Below are 13,500 nucleotides of genomic sequence, written 5' to 3'. Positions count from 1 at the left end.
GGCCGTTTAGAGGGGAGTGTTAAGGAACACACAGACATTGCCTAGGATCTGACTGATCTGTGCGACGCTTCTGGGTCCGCTGTATGTAGGTGCCGGTAACCTCGGCAGCCATATACGAATGACTTCACCATTAGAAAATACGAACCCTGAGAAGCCGCCCGTAGCCATTCATATAGCGGCTTGGCCGTTACAGCCGAGCTTAGTAAATTCCCCCCCACCCCCCCCCCCCCCCCCCGATGACTGCCTAAATTAAAGTGCTGATAAATGAATGCATGTACTTTTGTTTTTCAGGTTTACATTTTGTTATCACAACAGGATTTTTTATTGCTGTTTCTTTTGTTATATTTTTCTTTGTACAAAGAGAAGTTTTCCATTGCTTCCAAAGCATTTTATTGTATCGCCCTTACAGCTTGTGCCACTAGGTGGCAATAGCACCCATTGACAATCATTTAATATCATTATAACCCTCCATTATTTATTTTAGCGCCAACATGTAGATGAGCCGCCCTTTATCTAGTAATTCAGTACAACACAGCGAACGTGGAATACTCTCATTGGCTGTTTTCTTAGGTGTTGTACTTAATTTTTTCATACAAAGCTTAAAGAAATTGAATTTCACAAGTTTTCAAATTGTCCCTTGTTGGCCTCCATCCACTGCTGGAACGTTTTAGTGTTGGGGTTGAGTTTGCGCGTGAGTTCCACATCCCGGTCGGGTTTCAACAGATAGAAACGGAACATATCGGCCAATTCCTTGGCTCCAGGGAAGCCCCGGTTCTCGTACTCCTCAGGAGAGATCTGCAGTGAGAAACAGATTTAGCAATTGGTGCTTTATAATTAGGGAGAGTGAGACAGGGGGGAAGGGGGGGACATTTTTAGGTATGGAAGAACCCTTCCCCGAGGAGGTGGCCAAGGGGAATTCTGCGCTCCAGAAGATACAGAGAGCTATAGCTTACCCCAGCAAAGACATTGGGATGGGAGCAGGTCCAGGTTCCTCCATCCTGTGATAGGTGTACCCCTGGGGTGCAGATTTTAGGGGCACTTACACCTATTACGCTAAACTCGAAATATATCAATAATAGATCTCACTCAAAATAAAATTGGGGGGGATAGGGTTGGACTGGCCTAGGGCTCCCCCACTCCGGGGGGTTTCCCAGGCCCACCTCCTGCTCTAGGGATCACGTTCCAGGTTTTGCACTTCTTGTGTACAGTTGGGAGAACCCCTAAAACTCACTGGTGTGCAGGGGGCAGGATCGCCGGCTTCTAGAAACTGCAGCAGCGTCCATAGTCTAGCCTGCAGAGCTCCCGCATTGACGAAAATGAGAGGCGTGGCTTACAATTACATCATCCAGTGAGACCACTCCCCCTTTAACCAAGGCTACTCCCATTTCTGAAGTCCCGAATCATGACAGTAGTATGTTAAGAGGTATGGTGTATTCTCTACAGGGCATTGTTGTTATTAACATGGCACATTGGGGCAGATGTATTAAGCCTGGAGAAGAGATAAACTGGAGATGAAGTGAAAGGAGATAAAGCATCAGCCAATCAACTGTGTTTGAAAATGACAGTTGGAAGTTGATTGGTCGGTGCTTTATCTCCTTTCACTTGATCTCCATTTTTTCTCCAGTTCATCTCTTCTCCAGGCTTAATACATTTACCCCATTATCCTGCATGCGGTATTTACTAGTGCTGTAACTTGGTATGGGCAAGTGGTGCGCAATTTTCACACCCCCACTCACAGGCTCATTTAGTGAGACACGCCTCCAGCACCAGCCCCTCCTTTGCAGCACATCTGCCGGCCGCGCCCCCCCCCCCCACACACATCTTTGAGCTGGCTGCCCTCTCCCGGACAAGACAGCCAAAAAGTAATCAAGGCTGCTTTGAGAAGGGGCTCCTACCACTGCATTTACCTTGTGGGCCCTTCATGCCTCTGTCAAACATTAAATATTGATGCACAGAAAGCAAAGATGGAGGACAAAGCTCTATCTTTTCAGACCTCCCACAAGATTTTTGATTTGACATTCACGGACCACCTGAAGACAGTTACCCCAGCATCCGGAAACTCACCTTGGCGTCACGGATGTCCTTGCCAGTAACCTTGGACATTATATCTGCATATTGCTGAACCGTTAGCTTATCTCCACTAAGTCCGATGTTCTTTCCAATGTATTCCGATGGATTCTTCAGGATGCTGGTGACTGCTGGACCCACATCCGCCACTGAGAACCCATCCATCGGCACATCACACATGGGAATTTCTAGAATCGAGACCACGTGCAATTCATCAGAAACTGACTAAAATCTGCCCTGCTCTACTATGTTCATCCGCTAACAAGATCTGGTTATCTGGCAGTTTGTCCTTTTGCCAGGAGCACCCGAGAATGTTAGGGGGTACTCTGTCATATTAAAATTATTGGAGACCAGACCTCCCCCAGCTTAGAGCTGGGGCAAAATTCAAGTAATTTTGAACTAATCCGCCCAGTAACGTATGACGCTAAGATTTCTCCTCCACCACCAGCCCTTTATGTCAATTGCATCAACTCGCTCTGTAAAGTTAAAGATCTTTCTTGGTTGTCTGTCGACAACTAGAGGCTCTGGTGTCCCTACACCATCATTATCAAAATATCACCTGGCTTTGCACAACCTCTATTGCGTTGTATCTTTTGTGCCTCCTCCTTGCTCTTTAAATACTCATCCTTTGGAATAGAGTTGGCCATGGACCCTTGATAATTAGCAATCATCATCAATGGTTCTATCAGACCACTGATGGTGCACATCTTTGGTAGAGGTCTAATGTTGGGTGTGAGGTTGGGAACCAAAGATGGTTCAAATATTAATGTTTTCGTGATGATGGTCATAAACTATCAATGAAAAGAACCATCATGGACTAGACTGGAAGAAATTCTCCAGTGTAAAATGCAAGGAGTGGAATGTTGCACTGGGCCTCTACTGTTTTATTTTCAGAGATACCATGAACATTAAAAATAGAAAGTTGTCAAGCCAGACCTCACTGCTATCTCCATGATGTGGCTGTGACAATGTGGACAGTAAGGTGGAGATGTATTGAAGGTATTGCGCCTTATTCTAAGCCAGATCCGCTGTCGGTGTTGGACACAGTTGAGCTATTTTATTTTCTTCTGCAAATGCATTTAAGTCGCACCGCACTGTGTCCAAAGACACCGCGCTGTGTCCAGAGTCGCAGTTACAATTGCGGTGCATGGTCTCAGAAAGGTCATGAAAATGTAATGTGAGCTCCTGGGCGGTGACTGGGAGGTGGCTAAGCGGGCGCACAGATCTTATGGCATGTTATGGGATTGTCACAGGTGTCACTTAAGTGGGCGTCAACTGAGGGTCTAATTCATGTTTGCGCACAGTCGCCGATGTTCACGCAACGGAGCGACTATGCATGTGCTGCGATCGCACTGCGGATGCGGCAAGGTGACTTTGCCATTGCGCTGAGAATTTATACGCAGAGTGATTGACAGGCAGGGACTGTATGGGGGAGTTCATGGGGATATATTTGAAGCATGTATCTGCATTCAGCTGTGGTCATAGCACCAGCATCAGCATCAGCCAATCTGTCCAGTCTTATGGCCAGGGCAGCCACTACGGGGGACTGCCAGGCATGGACAGTGAGAGAAATTCGCCTGTATCTGGATTGGTGCTAGGCCACCAGCTGATTGCAGCTGGTGCATGGGAAGGCGGCGATGGAGAAAGCACCAGCAATTTTTTTTTTTTTTAATTGCCTCCTGCCACAAGGCAAACAGAGCTTGCGCACTGGCAGACATTCAAGAGCAGTTGCAGTTACGACTCCTAATTGGCTGTCAGGGGGCATTAGCAGTGCCAGATACACACCAGGCAGACACGTGATGGGCCCACTGTCCCAGACTGTTCAGGTAAGCATACACACCTACCAATCAGCTGCTCTGTGTCGACCCTCTCATCCAGCTGGGTGGGAATTTCAATTGTCCCATCCAGTGGTGATGCCAGCCACAGCAGGTGACCACCCGTACACACCGCCAGATGCACTACACAGCTGAAGCGTTACGTTCCTGAAACACGTCATTCACAGCTGTTGAGGGTAAACTCTCACCGACAGCCACCAATATATCGCCTAGTGTGTACCCAGCTTTAGTCACCTGACCTCAAGTATGTAAATCCTTAAAACCTGGACTGTAATGGTGAAGTTTGGAAGCTCTGGTATAGAGAATCAATGGTTGGGCTCCCAGCAGTTTCCTATTTCCAATGCTCTGCATGCATAAATGCTTCCAATTTCGCTTACCCAGATCATAGCTCTTCCCGTCCTTGGACTTCTTTGGTTTGTTAGTGAGCAGATTCTCGAAGTAGAAAGAGAGTCTGACACTGGTCATCGGGCAGGAGATGGCTCTGAAATATTCCTCCACCTCTCCTTTACCATCAAAATGCAGGACCTCGAGCTTCCCTCCCGTCAGCTTCTTCACATCCTCCAGGCCACTGTATACGACGTGCTGGAGGTTCAGCCGCTTGCACTGGTCTGCGATCACCTTGCCCTGGACAACAGACATCAGTTACTGACCCAGCGAATACTTTAGTTACAGACAGTGGCTTCTGATGGCCAAGGGTACCCCTCAGAACAGAGCAGCCCCCTCTAGTCTGCACTGACAAACACAATCTCATAGCATAGGGTGTTAGAGATGTAACTAGACATTTTGGTGCCCTGTTGTAGAATTATATTTGTTGCCCCCTCCGCCACACGCCATACTTATAACAAAGGCAGGTGGCGCGAGTGTGAGCAGGTGCAAGACCCTGATGAGTGGGAGCAAGACCTAGGAGCACTACAATCCTCAGCATGTCCTGCCCATGCTGTGTCCAAAGTATAGGGGAGTGTATGACAATCTTAAAGGTGTTTCCTATCACCTGCGGAAAATTTTTAATGCGGAAACACATTTGACACCATTTTTTCAGGGTACCCCGGATTTACGACCCCCAAAAATTCTGGTTTTCTTGCAAAAACACATATTTTGTTATCACTGGTTACTAATCTTAAATGGTTCTCCAGAAACTGGGTCTGTGCAAATATGCAGAAAACTAGATGGAACATGAAGATCCAACATCTCAGTGTATTCTTATTTAGCACTAACCTTCTTACTTTTACCAGAGCCAGTGCCTAAATACTTTGGTGCCCTAGGCAATAATGTAGCCGGTGCCCCCAACCCCATGTGAATGCTTTGGCACAAACCCCCGAGAATGGGCCGTGGCTTCATCGCATGGCTGTGACCTTGTGACTGTTGGTGTCATTGTCTGCCGCCATCAAATCTCTCCCCTCTTGTGTGTCTCCCCAGCCCCCCCCAAAACTGTGGCAAAGCATGCTGGGATGTGTAGTTTCACAACATCTGGAGGGCCAACGTTGGACATGCCTGGTCTAAAGCATTACCAATTCCTCACCAATTTGGTGCCTTAGGCAAGATTCTAGCTGGTGCCCCTCAACCCATGTGAATGCGTTTGGCATGCAAACAGCCAAGAACGGGCTGTGGCTTCAACGCCTAGTGTGGGCATGTGACAGTTGGTAACTGGGGAGGCAGAGGGTGTTACTGTCTCCACGGTCTCTCACTCCTTGTGTGTCACCAGATATGAATTATAACCCCCCATGTGTGTCTCCAGCCATCAAGTCTCTCCCCCTGTCTAAAACAAACCAAATCGCAACCTATCTCTTTACCAAGCTCTCATAATTTACTTACCTTTGCTGTCTACCCTCTGAGATGCATTCTCCACTGTGAATGACGCTGATGTGACCTTTGGTCACTAGTGTCACACTGATGGAAGCTACAGGAGCTGTATATTCGGCCCCGGACTGGACAGGCATTCAGCTGCTGCTCTGCTGCCTGGACTTCTTAGATGTCTTGCCGGGATATGCCTATGCTTTCACAGATACCCCTAGGGCCTTTTCTTATGCTGCCTATGCCTATAGCCCCCTCTGCCAAAACTTGTTGAAGTTGTCTTCTCATGGGTGAATTTGACGTGGTAGTAGAGGAGGTTAAAATGAAAAGGAAGAGGTACAAAAATCTACAGTAGGCCAGTGTGTTTTGGTATCCAAGACAATGTCTCACCACTGATGGCAATGCTTACCTGGTTCACCTCCTTCTCCTTGCTGAAATGTTCCCAGAAGTTGGTGATCACGAAAGCCCCATAGGCTCCAGTCAGCGCAGTCGCCAGACTTGTTTCATTGTCCAGATCTGCGGACACGACCTCCGCTCCGGCCTGTTTCAGCTTGGTGGCTGCTGGTTTGCTGGTGTCCCGAGTCACCGCCCTTACTGCGAATTTGCCATCTTGTAGCAGAGCGTTGGCCACTGACCCACCCTGAGAACCTGTGAGAAGGTAACCGGACACAGGTGAGAGAGAGAGAGGACCTTCTCAGGAAGAGAAAGCCAATGCAGAAGATTTAAATACTCGCATGGAGGCAGCCAGATCATTATTCAGTCTACCCATTTGCTAGTCCCTAAAGAACAGTCAGGCTGCAGTCCCACAAATCTTGGTTCTTATCCCAAAATGGGCCAAATAAATCCTTTTTTTGGCTTACACGTTTCCCGACATACATGAAGACACATGGGGCTAGCCACCATGTAATGATGGCATGTGTTCATCTCCACAAGGGTGTTTGTCCATTTGCAATTTGGCTGGGGTCGTCCTATATTACTTCCTTAATATTATGCATGGTAAATTGCGCGTTATGTCCCCGCTCTACATGGTGACCAGGGTCTTCGAGATGAGTAGGCTCAACAGATATTCTCAGTGTGAGTATAGGAATTGGGGATGTCTTAGCACTGTGCAGCAATGGGTATGACCTGGGAAAGAAAAGTGGGATGGCATCCAATGGATCTCCATCAATGGTCTCCAGCCATGGTGCCATCTGTACTTAACATCAATGGGAAGAAACCATATACAGAAAGCCATTGCACTGAACTGGCGACGGGCATCACTACTGTGGGACACATGATCCTGTGGGCCAATCAGGGGGTGGGGTTAATCCAGTGGTGTAACTAGAAATTTAGCTCCCCCCTGCATATATAGGGGGCCCCCTCCATATATAGGAAAGGAGAGAGAGCGCTCACAGCGCTGATGTGCTACTGCCTGTAGGTGAGTGCAGGCTTGGGCGGGAAGCCCTCCACTGGACCGGGCCTTGTCTTTGAGCTTCTGCGCTCGGTACATTTAGCGCTGCCGATGGCAGCAGCGGTCCAGCAGGGGAGTGATAGGCAGCTGCAGCGCCGCTGCTGCACAGCTGAGCCGGCGCCCGGGCAAACTTTACCCTTCCCCCTCTCGGTGGCCCATTAGGAGGTGCTGCAATCGTGTGGGGTGTGCCGATTATTTGGAGGTGCCTGTGCACCCTCGGCACTCCCCGTGCGCACGCCTATGCCTCCGGGACTTCTGGCTCCTTCATTTCCTCGCTACTGTTTCTGACTGCTGCAGCAGGTAGTTTTTAATGCGCCTCACACACCCCGCCGGCGCTGGCTCCTCCAAGCCCTGGCGGGGGCTGCCGCACCTATGTTACGCCACTGGGTTAATCCCAGGATGGCAACAGGGTTTAAAGTAGTCCTGGAGAGGTGATGGAACTCCTTTCCCCTACCACCTCCACCCCTTAGGTGGACCCTGGGCCAGTGCCATGGTTATTTATAAACTAAACTAAATTTGTGCCTTTCCTCCCATATTTTATAAAAGGAAGTGTTCTTACAAGGAAGAGGTGTGGTCACAACATACCCTTCAACATGACCCATTCCATTCTGTACACAATGCTCTGCTCCTGGATGTCCCTAGTAATTTATGATTGCCAGCACCTGTGTGGAACTAGGTAATTGAAGAGAAGGGTGTTTCAACACAGGTGATGCCAATCATACATTACCAGGGACGTCCAGGAACAGAGCATTGTGCACAGAATGGAATGGGTCATGTTGGAGGGTATGTCACAATAGTACCCCCCAATTCAAATTACACCACACAGTAGCACAATCATATTCACATTACACTGCATGTACCCTCTGATTTATATACCACATAGTAATGATCCTTATACACCTTATGACACATAGTAGTGCACAGTAGTACTCCTTATAATGTATGCCAAGCAGTAGTGTCACTTATACACATGACCACATCAGTAGTTGCCCTTCTCTTATACACAATGCCCACAGTAGTATTGCCACTTATACACATAATGCCGACAGCAGTAGTACCCCTTACACATAATGCCCCTTAATGGGCATGTCTCTCACTCCAGCATCTCACTGCATACCTCACAACTTCTGTCCTGAAGAAATAGGGACACTTGCGCGGCTCCCGAAAAGGGGGTGGGGCATAAGCAAATGAGGGTGTGGCTTATGCTAATTAGCCGCAACCTCATTTTTATACGAGAATAGACGCTGTGCGCATGCGCACAGCGTCTATTCTACTAGATTGGGGGGTCTCCCAACTGCCACCCCCCGCAGCGGGACAATGCCTGCCGTGGGTGGGACAGCGGGACAGGACCCGAAAATCGGGACTGTCCCGCTGTAATCGTGACAGTTGGGAGGTATGCACTGCCTGTGTCAGCCCCCGCTCACATTGTCTTCAGCATGACCAGAGCCTGTTCCTCTTAGTGGCTCCACCACATACACCATGCTGGGACAGGCTTTTCTGTTGGAATTACTGTGTAGATCTTTGGCGGAGGTGGAACTAGTTCCCCCTACCATTACAGGTGGTGGAACTCAGTTCCACCCAGTTAACCCCTCTCTATTATCTTCTAAAATGTTCTAAATGAATAAGTAGATTTTGATTGGTTGCTATTGGAAACATCCCATCTTAGTAAATCTACACCAGTGGTAGCCAACCCTAGCCCTCGAGAGCTACCAACAGTTCACATTTTCCAGACAACCTAGCCGCTGCACAGCTGCGCTCATTAATCACTGACACATTTTAAAAGATCCACAGATGGAGCTAATTAGCTCACTTGTGATTCTGTGAGGAGACCTGCAAAACATGCACTGTTGGTAGCTCTTGAGGACTAGGGTTGGCTACCCCAGATCTACACCATAGGGCGGTATTCAATGAGGCTGATTCGCCAGGTTTTTATGGCGATTTTGTGCTGTAAGGCGAATTTCTGACTAAAACGGTGAATCACCCTATTCAATGACCAGATGGCGAATACATTTCAAGTTTTTTTTCACCATGATTCACCGAGTAGCAATCGCTATCTTTTTATGGTGAAGTGGAATGTGAACTTTTAAAATAAAGTGTTTTGTTTTTTTACAATTGGTGTAAGGAGGGGCATGCTATTTTTATTCATGTGCTGTAAGCACATGAATATATATTTAATAAAAAAAAAAATATATATATATTTTTTTTAACACAGAGCAGCCAGCAGGGGGCCGGAGCCGAGCCACTCATTAGATATTCATATATTCACTTCACCCGATCATTACATATGCATGATCGGGTGTAGGGAATATACCCGGTCCCCTGCTGGCACCCACGGGGGGCAGCCTGTGCTGCCTGGCACCCAGGGCGCCCACCTCCCCCCCACAAACGTTCTGGGGCAGGCAGGCAGACTTCCATCTCCCTGCCTGCCACTGTCCTCAGGCTCCCTGCGGCGTCCGCCGCAGGAGCTCAAATTCGCCGGTCAGGGGCAGTGAGCCCCTGACTCGTTGAATACCGGAGCCGGCGAGGCTCCGGAACGCGGCGACCAGTGGCGAATGTGCAGCAAAACCTAAACAGGATTCGCTGCACATCGCCAAAATCCACATTGAATACCGCCCATAGTGTCCATATCCAATTCTTCTTTACATATATTACTCTCCATTGTCCCATCATTTGGGAGAAGGAAGGGGGATGCACCACAATGTTTGCAGGGAAATTGCCCTGGAACAAATAATTCTGTATCATGTAGTTTTATATATGCATATAGGTTCAAAATCGGATTCATTTTGGTGTCGACATGTCTGTCCATCAACTGGATTCTAACTGCAAATCTCTGTGCAAAATAAATGTGCATCGCACCGCTGTCCATCCTCCTCTAGCATTATTCCAGCCTGTGCCTGATTAACCAATAAGCTGCAGCCTAGGACACCAGGACTGGGGGGTTTGCAGGGTGAGACCATGGCCCTTTAACACGACCACCCACACGGTAGCTCCACCCCCTTTTTGGGCCTGGCGCGGCAGGTCCTGATTTCGGGAGGTATGCAAAATCTATAACTCTCTCTGCACATGTTACATCAGCCCCACCTGCAGTGCAGCACAATCTTCCCTGGATCAGTAATCCTGAGTGCAGCTGATTACTCTGTTGTCAGTCCGTCGGCCCACGCTACACCTGTGCATGCGCTATTCAGGTGACGTCATTGTATCAGGAGTGCGGAATGTTTAATCTAACAGACAACGCTGACCCTTCTGACCGATGTCTGGGGGGCCTGCACATCACTCACCTGTCGCTCCAAAGACCACGATCAGCTTCCTTGCAGCCATGTTGCAGAAGTAGGAGTGGGTTCTGTGAAACGTCTGTACTTAAATGCACTTAAATCTGCCCTGTCCCAGTGACTCAGCACAGAGAGTGAATTCCAGCTCTGGGAGTTCTTACAACAAAAGAAAAGAAAGGTAATTTGGTTTGCTTACTCTGAGCCCGGGCATGCTCGTTGGGTGTTGGCTTGTTAGGAGACAGAAGCCAATCGGAAATGTTTGTGGATTGATCCAGTAACGTCCTCTTAAATAAAACATGGTCTTATGGTGCGTACACACTAGACCTGGGGTGGCCAAACCAGTCTTTGAGAGCCAACAGTCCTTGTTTTACGGACTACCTGCAAATCTGTAGAATGTGTTGATCATGAATAAATGCAGCACAGGTTTCAAAATATGACAGTTGGTAATGGTTTACACCTGTGAACCAGCACGGTGGTCTGGAAAACATGGACTGTTGGTAGATCTTGAGGATCGGTTTGGCCACCCCTGCACTAGACGTTTCCTTTAAATCAGGCCAGACCAACCAGTGGCTCTACAGCTGTTGTGAAACTACAAGTCCCAGTATGCTTTGCCACAGTTTTAGGTTAACATTCACTAATAGCAGGGCATGCTGAGACTTGTGGTTTCACAGCAGCTGGAAAACCACAGGTTGGCCAGGTTTTAAATGATAGGCACGATAACCATTCATAATGACATTTTTGTGCATATTGGACCATATTCTGGTTCACTCACAAAGGCAAATTCCTTCTCAAATGGACAAAACCATGGCCCTTATTCTGATCGGTGCGGCCCGATCAGAATATGCGGCCGCAACCGTGCAGGCGAATCCCCGCCTTCCATACGGATCGCCACCTGCCGTCCGTACGCGGATATGTGGCGATCCGCATGAAATTGGACGGGGATACGCCTCCTCCGTCTTGGGAGCTGCCCCTGCATTCGATGGTCGCCGAACATCGAATGCAGGGCCGCACGCTCCACCAGGTCCCGCAACACAAGACCACACGGATACTTGTCCGTGTGAAATCATGTATGGGGGCGGGCAGCTGACATCCGGCGATTCAGATGCCCGCCCCGTACCCACGCGTCACGGCCTCATTACCATGCATACGCCCCGCGTTTGCATGGGAACGCCCATGAAACGGGGGGCGTATGCATAGGGTAATGAGGCTAAGTAGCCCCTCACGCCCCTCTACGCCCCCTGTGCGGCGTATAAAGAATCCATGCGGCGAAATCGCCTGCACATGCGCAGAGTGACCTCTGCACATGCGCAGACGATAAACATCGGCGGCCCGTACGCAAGCGGGAATATCCGCACCAACCAGAATAAGGGCCCATGTGCACTGCAGGGGGGCAGATGTAACGTGCAGAGAGAATTAGGATTTGGGTGTTATTTTGTTTCTGTGCAGGGTAAATACGGAGTGCTTTGTTTTTACACTGCAGTAGATCTGACTTTGAAGTAAAACCCCACCCAAATCTAACTCTCTCTGCACAAGTAACGTCTGCCCCACCTGCAGTGCACATGGTTTTGTCCATTTGAGAAGGAATTTGCGAGTGAACCAGAATAAGGGCCATTGTCCAGTTTGTACGCACTATATGGTTAACAATTCGCACTCCCATGGGTCCTTAGCGCCATCCTCTGACGTCTGTACATGCAGCCCAACCACAGCTATACTCCTGGATGTGACCACTAATACCCCTTTCAGACAGAAATGTCTCAAAATCCCGGCAAATACACGGCATTTCAAATGCCGTGTCAATTTGCCGGGAGCAGCCTGACCCCCCTTCACACAGAAGAACAAATTACCGGGTTGAAAATTTCTACCCGTTAATTTGCTGAATAACACGGGTATTTCTTCTGTGTGAAAGGGTCAACACAGGTCATAAATCCCGTGTCCTCGACCCTGGTCAATTCCCGGGTCGGAGACACAGGATTTACGACACGGGTGTGCCCTTTCACACAGAAAAAGGACCCGTGTATTTAATGAAATTCCCGGGTGGAACTGCTTCACCCGGGTATTTCATTTTCTGTGTGAAAGGGGTATTATAGTATGGTTTGTGAAATCGATAGGTGTATATGGGATATATAGGATTCAGAGTCGGTTGCCCCCTGGTTGTGCAGCCCAGCTACCAAGTTAGGCAAAAGCCGGCCATGTTCCAGGTTGCAATCCCGAAACAGGTTTCCGGCTCCTACCCCATTGTTCGCAACCCCCCTGCAGCTGTCCACAAAAGTGGGCAGTTCTGGAATACCGATGCTGTGATTTGCCCGGACTCGCGACATTGTACCGTGCATGCACCGGTCCCGGTGACTGCCATCTGCAGTGTACAGGCGCCATGGCCGTGATTAAGCTCCTATGGGCTTTTGCCGAAGCAGCCCATAGAACCCGGGAGCCAGTGCATGCACAGTACCGAGAATAACGCGCATGCACTGGTCCTGCAACCACGGCGGGGAAGGCGGCAACGGGGACCAGCAGCAGAGGGGAGGCGGCATCGTGGCCAGCGGCAGCCCCCCTCCGACATGGCGGTAGGAGCCACCGCTGCTAGCAATGATGGCAGCAATACCTGAGCTGCACTAATCACAGGCACTCAGGAATAAATGGCTGGGGGTTGGCTGAGGCGAATCGTGTCTCAACGTTCTGCACAGAAAGAACAAAGGGATTAGGCAGGTCCCTCACACCCATATTTGTGCTCCCGTCACTGTGGAATGTAAGTAAGTGTAACAGCGCAGTGACTGATGGGACATGGGGGCTAATTCAGCATGGATCCCTATATATAGAAAACGCAGTGGACTGACAGCAATAAGCCATCGCCCAGATGGGGGACAATAAACACCCCATGCAATCTTGTGAATGAATTGCGAATACATCGCAGATACATTTGCAATCCCGGATCATTGAAGACCTGCCGTCTGTACAAATGTGAGTAATTCTGAGGATGCCGCTAATCTGCGACTGACACAGGGTGGAAGTGGTCAGCGCTGATGTCACAGATCCACCTGGACACAGTGACTTCACTACATACATGTGGGCCCCATAGCAGCTGCACCCCCTG

At 49.1% G+C, this 13,500-nt stretch overlaps 1 protein-coding gene across 2 annotated transcripts; it reads right to left on the bottom strand.

The window, feature by feature from the left end:
- Nucleotides 1-323: 323 nt before the first annotated feature.
- LOC146021402 (nmrA-like family domain-containing protein 1) lies at nucleotides 324-13,129 on the bottom strand. 2 transcript variants are annotated; one of them, XM_083155188.1, is made up of 6 exons: nucleotides 13,012-13,129; nucleotides 10,422-10,568; nucleotides 6,103-6,341; nucleotides 4,280-4,526; nucleotides 2,065-2,255; nucleotides 324-795 (listed from the first exon to the last, which is right to left on the bottom strand). In XM_083155188.1, exons 2-6 carry the CDS (start codon nucleotides 10,459-10,461, stop codon nucleotides 616-618), a joined length of 897 nt encoding a protein of 298 aa, XP_083011314.1. In that variant the 5' UTR covers nucleotides 10,462-10,568; nucleotides 13,012-13,129; the 3' UTR covers nucleotides 324-615. The 2 variants fall into 2 exon arrangements, with proteins under 2 accessions (XP_083011314.1, XP_083011313.1); XM_083155187.1 differs by lacking the exon at nucleotides 13,012-13,129 and having other exon boundaries at nucleotides 10,422-10,669.
- Between the last annotated feature and the right edge of the window lie 371 nt (nucleotides 13,130-13,500).

Source organism: Crinia signifera, chromosome 7 (assembly GCF_055691185.1).
Source record: "Crinia signifera chromosome 7, ASM5569118v1, whole genome shotgun sequence".
In the NCBI taxonomy this organism is placed as follows: Eukaryota; Metazoa; Chordata; class Amphibia; order Anura; family Myobatrachidae; genus Crinia; species Crinia signifera.
This window is presented reverse-complemented; position numbering and strand designations above follow the sequence as displayed.

Coding starts and splice junctions, on each gene's coding strand:
- LOC146021402 (XM_083155188.1), bottom strand. CDS start 10,461: ATGGCTGCAAGGAAGCTGATCGTGGTCTTTGGAGCGACAG. Junction 6,342..10,421: donor CGTGGTCTTTGGAGCGACAG/GTGAGTGATGTG, acceptor ACCTTCTCACAG/GTTCTCAGGGTGGGTCAGTG. Junction 4,527..6,102: donor AGGAGAAGGAGGTGAACCAG/GTAAGCATTGCC, acceptor TCTGTTGTCCAG/GGCAAGGTGATCGCAGACCA.